General features: G+C 43.0%; 1 protein-coding gene across 1 annotated transcript; it reads right to left on the bottom strand.

The window, feature by feature from the left end:
• Window positions 1-716: 716 nt before the first annotated feature.
• On the bottom strand, window positions 717-6,666 carry LOC123409844 (exosome complex component RRP42). The gene is made up of 7 exons (XM_045102715.1): window positions 6,373-6,666; window positions 6,229-6,285; window positions 5,814-5,906; window positions 4,228-4,306; window positions 2,674-2,798; window positions 1,678-1,821; window positions 717-1,196 (listed from the first exon to the last, which is right to left on the bottom strand). The coding sequence occupies exons 1-7, from the start codon at window positions 6,496-6,498 to the stop codon at window positions 960-962; spliced, it is 861 nt and encodes a 286-aa protein (XP_044958650.1). The 5' UTR covers window positions 6,499-6,666; the 3' UTR covers window positions 717-959.
• Window positions 6,667-12,802: the final 6,136 nt, after the last annotated feature.

Raw genomic sequence — 12,802 nt, 5'->3', positions numbered from 1 at the left:
ATGCGGCGGTGGATATTCTGAACCACCGTAGCGCTGCAGGCGGGGTGGCGCGTTCCAGTTGCTCCTTGTTGGGGGCTTGGGGCAAACCCCAATTTGGGATCACCGATCCTCTGATTGCCGAAGCTTTGGCTATGCGTGAAGGTGTCATTTTCGCAAGTCTTCAGGGTTTCTTCGAAGTTACTATAGAGACAGATTGCCTGGAGGTGGTTAACCTCTGGCGTGATCGTCGTGATGGTCGCTATCTTCTCCAAGATCGAAGAGCTTTCTCTTATGTTTTCCTCCTTTGTAATTCAGCATGTAATAAGAGCAGCGAACGGTCCAGCTCACCTGTGTGCCAAGCGTGCTTGCACCAACGAGGCTACCGAGAGCTGGCTTTCTGAAACTCCCAGTTTCCTGGTGACCAGCCTGTTGGCTGATTGTCCAGCAAACACTTTTTATCAATAAAGCTCTGAGAATTCGTCGCAAAAAAAAAATAGACATATTTTATAGATACATTCATTTTATTCATTTCTAGGACAAGTATTTCCGGACGGAGGGAGTATCATGATTCGCAAGAGTGATACCTAATTCGGCCTTTGACCTAAACTTCTAAAACCTTCTCCTTAATTAATGAAAATGGCAAATCTTTTGCCTTGTTTCCAAAAAAAATGACCCACATATCATGCATGATTGGACAACTTGCATGCCTAACTCTTACACTGCTGAAACACTTGAAGTACTAGTAACCATTAGAGTTTCATGCTTAGTTCTAATCCAAACTCCAAACAGCTAACACCAAATTAAATATACAGCAAAACATCTCACCAACGTATGGCACTCGACACAACATAACACCAAAACCAAAAGCTAGTGCAAAACATTGGCAATTGCAGCACCAAGATAGTACATTCTTCTGAGGCATTAGCAATGTCAACTACGGCAGTCAGCGTGATCAGGATATCTTCTATGCTTCTTTCTCTCTACTCGTCCGCTGCTGCTTCAGCAGCTGCGATTTCTGATTCCAACAGAGTGTAGAACCGTTGGCTTACATTCTTGGCCACGGATATCATATCAAAAATGACGCTTGGATCCAACCCTGCACCTCCTCTTTTGGTTAACCCGCATATCTGGCCATGGCTGTTGACCGAAACGGAAACCGCAGAACTCATCTGGGATTCCTCCTCCGAGGTGGCATCAACAATGTAGTGCTTACCAACCTGGCTCAAGGACAAGTATATCACAAACCAGAAAATGTGATGCATATATATACAAGAATGCATTGAACCATACTTGGCAGCTGGAACATAATGAGGGCCGTTTTTGAACTTAACTAATTGTAGCGCCAATGTTTACTAGAAACTGGTGCTGCACAACAGCTTGAAACATACTCCCTCCGTCCGGAAATACTTGTCCTAGAAATGGATATAATGGATGTATCTATAACTAAAATAAGTCTAGATACATTCATCTTTAGGACAAGTATTTCTGGACGGAGGGAGTACTTGGCAGCTGGAACATCAGAATGGGGACAACTGGAAGTGAATTGAATAGTAAACTCGATTTGAATGAACATCATGTTCCTATCAAATTCTGATTATTATGATGCTACAGGATTTCTAAACCATTCAACAATCAGGCAACTAATATAGCTTACTTGTTGGCAACAACTGAAAGAAAAAGAAAAAGGAAATCATATACCTTGGTCAATGTAATTATAACAGGCACGCCAGAAGTGTCAAATTGCAAAAATTCTTCATCACTGATATCAACCTCAGGCTCCCCATCCATTTCAGCATTAAGAGAAACATTAACTTTTGGTATACCTGTATCACTCAAAGCTACCTGCAAATAAGTACACGGAATATTAGTACTCTGCAAATGTACAAACCTCTTTTGTCTTAATCATGCCAACCAATGCAATGTGCACTAGACAGCACACCACAATCATCAAGCATACCACAAATAGTTGACACTTAATAGCAATCCATGTAACAGAGAATAGAAACTGCTAAAAATGACCAGTAACCAATGGTTCCCCAGTACCCCAGCGACGGCTCGAATTTGGTTTTCACCATGAACCAAAGTCAAGCTATTCATCCAAGATTTACAAAAGTAACTAGAACTAATGGCATGTTTACTGATTCCAGTATTGCTCTGTGTTCTACCTTCCGAAAATCACATTGTTTCAAACAGCACCCTTTAAAAGTCTACCAAGGAACTCAAGTACCGACTAAACTGGGGGAATTGCATCAAAACCTCATGCATGGAAGCCAGCAGAAATTGTAATAGCTGGCTCCACGAACCATGAATTTCGTAAATTTGTTCTGCTCCGATGCCAGCAAATGGCACAAAACAAATTTATCTGGGATTGATAAGCTCTGCAGCTACCAGTACATAAACGGAGATAAGAACAAAGAAGTTCAGTATAGTTTATATTTTGAAGTTTAAGGACTGAGGAAGTATAATGGAAATCCTTATGCTTCGGTTTGTTCTTTCTTTGTATCCCAAAACAATGGTGAAGTCAGTCCTTTCATTCTCCATAGCCACTACGATGGAGTACAAGAAATGGATGACACTTTTTAACCAATAAATCTGCTGAATTAATGCTCCTGACTTTACTGACAATTTCAACAAAAGATATAACTTGACACTTCAAGGGATACATCGGCTGAAGCAATGGAAACCACATACTACCTTTATCGCAGCCGCCAGTGCATCAAGCAAATTACCATCAGAACTGACCACAAGTCCATCAATGTACAGATCCCAGCAGGCTTTTCCCTCAACAACAATCAGAGATGATAAATCGATTGCAGCCCCTGAAATATGCATTTGTTGCATGTGGGGTCAACTAGATGGAAACAGTTATTTATACCAAGTGATGGTCTATTTGCAGTCTTCTAGAAAGAAAACAATATAAAAACATAAAACAATGAAAATCCACTCTCGTTGAAGTTTTCTTGAGGACATCAGAAACAAAGCTGAATATGGAAATATTCCTAAAATCCAAACAGGATCTTCTCTTAATAGTTAGCCCAAGGAATTCATGAGCAGACACGACTTGGCAGATCGGAGAGGAACCTATAACTTGGCAGTGTTTCACTTTTCTATTTTGGATAGATTGATTACCAGACCAGTTTCCATTGGTGGATAACCGCCCGATGTTTCTAAACCGAACTTAAATTTATGTTTGGCCAATAACCGTCAATTGCCTAAAATATAGGCTTGCTCATTTGGAAATGACTTGCTATCCTCGCCTATTCCTACCCGCTATTCAAACTTGGCAGGAAGTGCAAAACCACAACAGTAAAGAAAATACAGACGTACGCATCTTTCTGAAGAAGGAAATAGTCCGACTAATTTGCTTCCGTCCATAAGGATTTACTGCCTGATGTGCTTGCTAACTTATAGCAATTTTAAATGGAAAAGTGTTGTGATGCATATCAAGATAGACTACCAGGAATAGAAAGGGTTTCACAGTTTCTTGTAAAAACCATTTTTAGGTTCAAAACTATACATATGAACTTGAACCAGTTTACCAAATCCTGCCCGGGGGCACAAAATCCGAAACCACCAGTTAGCAGCACTTTTGGCTGAAAACCAGAACCCTGCCTACAATTATTCCATAAACTAGTCACACCATGAGATAATCCATCTCAAGTTAAATATAGCGAATTACACCATGCGATAATCCATCGACGTATTGGCGACTGACTGATGGCAATAGTGAAATTGACATGCCTGAGTTATTAAAAACTAAGGAAAATAAATTGTAGTTGATGTATCTTAGTGAACTTTGCTTTCGGATTGGTGCATCCAAATATCGAACTGTAATTCACTTGATAACACAAAGTTTGATGTAGTAAAGTTAATATCTGTGTAGGGTTGTACTTCCAATAGTATGAAAACATGTACTGAAAATTTTGCTTAAAGCAATGTTCAAAAGTAGGCATAATTGAAATCAGGCAAGAGAAATGGTATCAGATTTTATATCAAGTTTTAGGGAAATATTCAAGTATAGTAAAAGAAGTTAGGAGAATAAAGCTGCATGAAATCGATGTGCACTACAATTCCAACAACAGCTTCAACAAAAACTGCATGAGGGCTTGCGGTACTTGTTTCTTGAGCCACAACTATAAGCAACAAAATAGGTTCCAGCAAACATCAAAACAAGATATGAGACTGAGACATCTATTAAAAAAGATAAGAGAGACACAGTTAATAGTGAGCAATAAAACTGTATGTTACCTGCCCCACTTTTACCACCCAGTAAACATCTTTGCAGCGCAACAGAGAGCTCAGCAGACAATTCTTCCGAACCTCTACCCTAAAAAAATTAAATTTAAGGCAAATAAGTGAACCATGAGCCAAAAAAAATTCTAATGCAATGTGATCACAGAGCAAACAAAGGCAATTTCTGATATAGCAGTGTTTCAAAGTCAAGGATGTTCAGTCTGCTTTTTCTCTCGCATAGCAATATACTGCTCTGCTGTACAGGCCTGCCCCTTATGAGTTGTGCTTTTGTCTAAGAAAATAGTAATAGGGCTTGTACTTATAATTAGTTTAGGTCATTTAATAAGGACCTTGATCTTGATATGTGCCACACGCGTGGCACGAACACATGGCAATTCTGAAAAAAAATTATGGCAAGTTTAGTGACACGAGGATGGCAACTTTAGTTGTCAAGCCTGGCAGCTTCCTTTTCAGATGGCAAGTTTCAGTTGTTGTTTTTTTTGGGTTTGTTTTTTCTTTTCGGATAGCAACTTTAGTTGTAAAAAAGGGCAGGGCCGGAGTGCTTCGTGCCACACGTGTGGCACTTATCATTTGGGTTTAACAATCAGAACATGAATGCTTTAACTAATACTACCTCCTTCTGCTTCAAAAGTTCCACGCGTAACCCTAGATCGCCGATTCGACCAATGTAATACAAATTGTATATCACATAGTATATTTGTTGTATATCATTAGAAAATATAGTATCTGATGTTTCCAATGGTATATCTGTTGTGACATAACTTGTGTTATGTTGGTTATAAATTGTCGACCTAGGAATACGCGTGGGCCTTTTAAACCGGATAGGAGGTAGCAGCATATACATTTTGTTGCATGATGCATAGCAGGAACATATTTTTGTACTTCAATGCTTATTTAACTTTAATGCATACTATGATTACAGAGCAACATTTACCATAAATTCAATGAAATTGCAGTGCTATGTCAAGTAGAGTGAGGAACTGTTCACTAAAATGCTGACAATTATTTTATTTATTACATGTCGAGTTGGAGAGCGTATTAAATATTTTTCATGTGTCATCTCCATCGAAATAAGTAAATAACAACAGAAGGTCAACAGAAGTTGGAGGAAGAGGACTACAAGGACTATCTGCTGTTCTGTTAAATAAGTATAAACATAAAGATGCATTTCAAACAATGTTCTGAACTCTGGTGGCATATCAGAACTGATAGAACAAAGCCAAAATAAGAGAAATGATGAGTTCCTACCAACTAGCATAAGGAGTGCATCGTTGAAAGGAACCTGTCTACAAGGCCAAATAATAATAATAAAATAACGAATAGCTTTTGATATTTTTTCACATTATTACTAATGACCACATTACTCTTCATAGCCAACAATTCCATCATTACAGTACCAGCATCCATTGTTCAGTGAAGAAAATCAGCAAACCGACTCATGTCTATGTCTATTACATAAAAAAAGAAACACATGAGATAACCTAAGTATAAACAGAAATAGTTGCTGATTCAGATTATTAACAGAAGAGATTATTCTGTTTTGCTTTTTCAGTATGATCCAAGTACAATGCATTACCAACCTCAAACATAGGCGCAGCAGTTGGACTACAATCAACATAAATGGAAACTTTTCCTTTGTCAGGATGAAGAATGGTTGGTTTCCCCAACTCGGCCTGCAGATGAATATTAAGAGTAAGAAAAAGAAGCTAAAATAGAACTAAAACAGAGGATAAGCAGAATAGATCGTTCCAAGAGTTCTTTCATCATCTCAAAGCACTCTACGCCGACAAATTATCAATGTGAATCACATTATTAGAACAATAAATGCCGAGTGATAGACAGTTAATTCTTAAGCTCAATGTCAGAGGATTGTCATTTTTTGCTATGATTTTCGAAACAGAAACGTGCAGTGCAAAATATCTTCGTATCATACACAAATACAATACGCATAACTCTGAGGCTGGTTCATAGTTGGTCAAGTGCAAGGAAGCATACCTTGACGCTGGCGATGACTTCGGTCGCGCCCATCCTAACACGCGCCGAGCCGTTGGCCTACAAGCACCACCACCGAATCCGAAGAAAGATTAAGCCACGGTAGCAGTCTGGAGGGAACGCGTGCGGACCGGATTCTTCACATACCTGAGGGATGATCCCGGTCTCGACAGTGAGGGCCCGGAACTGCAGTCGCGTACGGCCGTCGGCCCGGAGGTCCTGCGCGATGCCGCCGCAGATGAAGTGCTTCTCCCCCTCCGAGAGCCCTACCATCTTATTGTTCCCGTGCACGGCGCGAGGCGGGAGAGCCTTGCGGTGGCGGTGGCGGTGGCGGTGGCGGTGGAGGGAGCTTGGAGGGTAGGGTACTGTCGAGGTTTAGGTTCCCGGAGATTGAGGAGGAGGCGGCGGCGGGTACGAACGCTTGTGGCGAGCGACTGTGGGCCGAGAGAAACAGAGGCTTGCATATATTATCAGCAGACCCCTGGGGAACTTGGGCCCCAAGCGCGTGTTTTTGGGACGCACTGTAGGGAGCAGGTATTGGCCGGCCCAGTAACCGCTGCCCACCATCATTCTGATGTCATGTTATGTTTTTTGTTTTTCTGCCGTTTTTTCATTCACATTTTTGTTTTATTATTTTAGTTTTTAAGATTTCAAATATTTTAATATATATACTATAAAAACTTTACATTATTATTTAACAATGTTAATCTTGCATTCGAAAAATGTTAAACGTGTGTGTATAGGAAGATGTTTCTGATGTATACGAAAAACGTACAGTGTGAATAAAAAATATTCCCTCAGATCCAAATTAATTGGCGAGGCTTCTTTCGTTGTTGCAAATAGACTACGGGCGCGTTTGGTAGGTTGCATTAGGTCGGATCAGGTCGTGCGGATAGAGTTTGGTTTGTTTGATTGTGTGGTTCGCATGCGATTCGTGGCCCGCAGAAACCTCAAAGCAGGCCTGGGTGTGGCTCTCGGGGACCTTTTTTGCGAGCCATGCTCACTCGAGCCACGTTTGGCGAGCGCCTGCACGCTTGGGGAAGTGCGGAAGATGACACAACGGCTCATAAGTCTCCATGCCCCCTCTCGTCACCTTCCTCGTGAGTTCACACCCACTCCCTTTCTCTCTCTCTCACCTTACCGCCCGTTCATTTTCTCCGATGGCAACGCTGCCGTCTCTCCACACCCCACCCACTCAGGTCATCGCCAACAGAAAAACCATCCAAGAGAGGTGGGTTGTCGGCCTCTCCTCCGTCAGACTAGAGCTAGCGACGGCACTGCAAGCTCCCTCCCCTTTCTACACCATGTCGCCACCCCGAGCCAATGCAGCACCAGCGCTGCTCACTTCAACTCCACCACCGGAGTCGGTGTTCTACTCCTCCGGCTCAAACCTGGCGGGGATCCAGTACCCGCCGGTGTCGTCCTTTGTCGGCCCCCCTCATGGGTGTATCTTTACCCCCATACAGGGGTTTTCTCCTCTGCTTCTGGTGCAAGGGGAGGGGAACTCCAGGACACCGGTGTCATCCTCAAGCCGGTGCAGGAAAAGGTCCACGACCGCGGCCCTCAGAATGGATGGGTCCTCTTCATCGGCGCCGCCAGCACCACTCTTTCCGTCGGGTTTTTCTCCATGGCCGCATGACACTACACCGGCAAACCCCACTGTAAGCTCTCAAATCTCCCCTTCGCTACGTGCTTACGGTTCTTAGGGTAGTTATAGCAGTGTTAGATTAGACTGTGGTCATCCGATTCGACTGGATTTGACAGGATTCGGCCGAATTCAACCCGAATCCACTGTTTTGAGATGAACCAGAGTGAATGCGTGTTAGTGGCTAGATTGTTCATGATGCAGTGTTAGTTTGCGTCTTTTTAGTGCCACGTTGTTACTTTGTGCTGCCACATTATAAGTTTGCAGTGCCACAATGTTACTTCTTGTTGTCACATTGTTAGGTGTTAGTGGCGCATTGTTGGTTCTTAGTGCCACATTGTTAGTTCTTAGTGTTGTTACTAGTGTATATGGTCATGTTCTTCTTGTTGTTGTTAGTTCTTAATGTTCTTATTCTTGTTGTTAGGTATGTGAGTGCATGTGGCATACAAGTAGGATATACCTGAATGCCAATAATAGCTGGTGCAAGTAGGACAGAGTAGGACAATGCATGTTGGTGGCTTGATCTGGTCATTGTTAGCTCTGATCAGGGTTTCTCTGATCACTGTTAGCATTGATCATTGTTAGCTTTGATCAGTGCTATTACTGATCAGTGTAAGCTGTGGTCAGTGAACATAAAATGATGGCATATGTCATATGTTAGCAATCATTATATGTCCTACTTATTAACTCTGATCACGTGTCATTTGTTGCTAAATAATGTCCAACTTGTTGACAAGATAATGAAGATGGAGTGCGACAGAGTCGTCGGTGGTGCGCATGTCGTCAGCGACGCAAAGGGGGCGGAGGACCTCATCCCCACAAACCGGCGGCTGAAGAGGGTGGTGCTTCCTGGCGGGAGGGATTACATGAGCATGACGTTGGGCGCTGGTAGGAGGCCGAGGACCGACCACGAGGAGGGTGCGCGGGAACCTATCAAGTTCTGCATGCAGACCCATGACCTGGAGGACATCGCCATGCTCATCGTCTCGCCTAAATTCAGGTCGGTGATGAAGCAATGGCTGGTCACCGACCCTCCTTGCGTCGTCAGCCTCTCCGCCAACAAGTGGTGCACATTCTGGGTCTAGGTGCCGATGTTCAGGAGGCACATGATGTTGGGGCGCATCTCGGAGTACTTCCGCCGCAGGCACAAGATCATCCCCGGTGACCTAGTAGTCCTTAGGCTCTCCCGCCTGGGGCTGAAGGATCTTCAACGCAGTAGCTCCAACATCTGCAAGGTCCGGTGCTCCAAGCATAGCTGCGTCGACGACATCGCTCATGCTATATAGTTTGTTCCTCGTAGTATGAATTGAAGTAATTTATGTTTGAACTAAAACACCGTCGTCTCTTTTGATGTGATCTTGTCTATATTTTTTCACAGGACCAGCACCCTCGGATCCAGCAAGGGCATGGGATGCCGTGCTATTTTAAAGCGTCTGCCTAGTAGTACTTACTGCCTCTTCTTGCTTTGTTCTTGGTTTGTGCTTGTTGTGTTCTTGTTGCTGATGATTAGTGTGTGTTGTGTGTTGTGTGTGTTGCGTGTGTTGTGTGCTGAAAAATGGGTTGTAAGTCCACCACATTTAAAAGGGTGAGCAGATCAAGTACTTGCACACAATCAAACAGTTGTGCTTTGCATCTGCTCACATCTGAAGCACAACACACTCGCAACCAAACAACATGCACTTAGCTGGGCCTTGATGCAATGCAGGCAACCGATCAACATGTAAATCTTGAATTTTTTTTCTGCATATGCTCACAGAGACCCAACTGAATCAGGCATGCAAATGGGCAAAAAATGATGCAATAACCAAATGTTTCATGCGTCAATTAATTTGAATTGAAGGGGTAGAAAATATGAATCATGTGTACGTAAAATGTTGACATTTTAGGAAATATCACACGTTCAAAAGAAATGTATACGACATAAAAAGATTATACATTATTAAAAAATTGGGTAATCCAAGACAGTGCCTTTCCTAGTTCTAGGGTGAACTTATCCCTCGCTCGATGGTGCGGCGTCCTTCAAGCCAAGACGAGGGGTAGGATCCCTCTTCGACGAGAGATAAGGGAGGTGAGGTATCTTTTTCGAATTTCAATGCAGGTGTTCGACGTGTTCGCGGTCAACGCGGTCGACAATGCCATTGTCGTTGTTGCTTCTTTTGCCGTCGGTGTTTCGAGGTTCGATGGTGCCCCTTTCTTCGAGCAGTTCTTCATCTCCTACTAGCTTGGATGCTTTTAGTTTGGGTTGTGTTGTAAGCAGCGTTCTCGGCTTTCATGTATCTTTAGGCCGTTCATTTTTATTTTATTAGTAAGTGGAGTTGGACTTTGGTGCTTGTTGGTTCTAAATCCTGACCGGTTGATGACCTTGTTAATTTAAATTCAAACTTGTTTTAAATTTTATTTTTATTTTAGAATGGTAAAGAAGCTTCTCCTCTATCGTTCAAAAAAAATGCTCCTGCGTTGATGATCGGCCGGCCGACTCACTCGAGTCGATTCGCTTTTGCATGTAACTTTGGCAAAGGAAAGGAAAATAAGAAAGGCGGCGAGATGAGTGCGAAGCGATCAAGGCCGGTGGCACGCACGCCTCCGACAAAACCCAATCCTGCGCGTGTCTCGTGCATGAGCATCATGCGTCCGTCCATCCATAGGTCATCCTGGAAGTGGCAGGAACTTTCCTGCATGTGTTCTTTCCCCTCCTCTGCTTTTTGGCCATGCATGGCATGATCTGGCCAATCGATTCACTCCTATCTGGAGGTCCAAAGGCTGCAAACCTCCGCATCATTTCCTCCCAAGACGAAAATCAACAGCCTTGTTTTGAAATTTTCATTCACACAAGTATCCATCTAGCTATTGATTCTTGATACCTGTATGATTTTCCGGCCAGCTTAAAAATTTCTGAAAACAATGATCAGGATATCCATTTTTTCAGTACTTTTCTTTTATTTAAGATTAGGTTTCCATAGTTGTAATGAAAATAAGTGAGGGAAACTGTGTTCAGCCCCACTGGTCTAACCATCAGCACGTACAAAACACAGAATACTCTACGTGACTGAACACAATTGTAATGAAACACAGAGTACTCTACGTAAAGTACTAGAGTACTCTGTGTTTTATACCATAGTTGTAATGAAAATAAGTGAGGGAAATTCTTAACTTCAGCACGTAGAGTACTCTGTGTTTTGTACCATGGTCTCATCTCAACGGAAATGACCCCCGGTCAATAGTACATGCCCCTAGCTGTTGTGTTATGTTACATCATGCTTAGCGTTTGTTGCATCACAAAGCAACAAATATATGGTTATCATTACATTAGTACTGCGAGGTTGTTGCTCTACATAGACATCATGCCTTTTTGTTCTATGGAAAGATTATACTCCTATCTTTTCTTTTTTTGTCAACACTCACTCACCTCGGGAATGAAGATTCATTAGCACAGCCTTTTCGGATTTGTTTAGTCTTGACACACAAGGAATTGGAAAGTTGATGCATGTGAGCTTCTAATAATCATCACCTTTTATCTAGATAGCCCTTTCATTCACCCAATCCCCTTTTTACTCCTACTTTACAAGTAAGAAAGCAATCTCTGTTAAAAAAAGCATTTTGGTACTGTTTTTCTTTAAAAAAAACATTCTACTACGTAACTAAGTAAAACTAATATTAGTAATAAATGGACTAATGATGGTACGTAAATCTTTGTACACTACGTCCTGAAGTTAAGAATTGAACTGAGCGCTAGCTAGCTCAATGGTGGGGGTATTGTCTCGTGTTCCACATCAGTCGGGCTTGATCTCCACCGGAACGAATATTTCAACCGTGTTTCTCGGTCCTTTCTATAAACTAGCACGATGCCCGTACTTTGCTACAGAGCTAAAATAAAAATATAACTCATCCGTACTTTAGTATGAATGATGAAAAAAAGAACATAGCTTCCTAATTAAGTGTGTTTGTGTTGTATCGATCATTTGGTATTGTGTAATGTCATAAAGGTGACCTAGGTTATGCCATATAATAATTCAATGCAAGATTATAGACAGGACGATACCATCAATTAAGGCAAGCTGGGTTTAATTCCAGATTTTTTTTCCTTGATTAAAAAGATGTCCAAATGCTTCCAGGATACTTTACCGTGCTAGACGCTCAATGCCATAGCTTCATCTCATTAGATTGTTCGTATTTTTTTTTTTAGAAAAATGAGGATGACCCCCGGCCTCCGCATCTCGGAGATGCATGCGGTCATTTTATTGATTATTCTCGAAAACCTTATAAAACAGTACAACAATATGTCTGAATCCGCCATCTTGGCAACATCTGTCGCTACTCCTATCCATATGATGAAGGGGTTCAAGCTGGACCAAATACCCAGACCTCTCACCTAAGCCTAACATCTAAAGCCGGAGACCCTGACCGAGCCACATACCGGGTCCGGGGCACAAACCGGTCCGATGCACTCACATGTGTCGTCGCCGCCATCTTTCACTGGTCCATCTTCATATCAAATTGAGGTACCAGCCTTGGCAGGTGCCTACGCCATCGACGCCATCATGACGCCAAACGACGACCTTCACCTACGCGAGTCCATCTCCAAGCAACGGACGAAGATCCATGCTAGGATAGGGCCGCACCACCGTCGTCGCCCACCATCCACAAGCGCCACCCAGCTCCAAGGTTCCCAAAGCGGCACCTCCAAGAAGGAAACAACGCCGTAAGCGCCGCCGCCGCCCAACAAAGTTAAGGCTTTCGCCCGGGAGACCTAGGGGAAGGGGAAGTGAGGGGTTCAGTCCATACCGACGCCTCCAAGGAGGGGAATGGCGCCCTCAGGCGTCGCCGTCGACGCGGCCGGCCATGGCCGACCAGGGATTTCGCCCGAACTAGATCCCCACCACCAGCAGCACCTCCTGTACAAAACCGGCAATCCAAGAAAGCGCGGCCCGACTA

Source organism: Hordeum vulgare, chromosome 7H (assembly GCF_904849725.1).
Source record: "Hordeum vulgare subsp. vulgare chromosome 7H, MorexV3_pseudomolecules_assembly, whole genome shotgun sequence".
Taxonomy (NCBI): Eukaryota; Viridiplantae; Streptophyta; class Magnoliopsida; order Poales; family Poaceae; genus Hordeum; species Hordeum vulgare.
The sequence above is the reverse complement of the archived record's forward strand: the minus strand, read 5'-3'. Positions and strand labels throughout refer to the sequence as shown.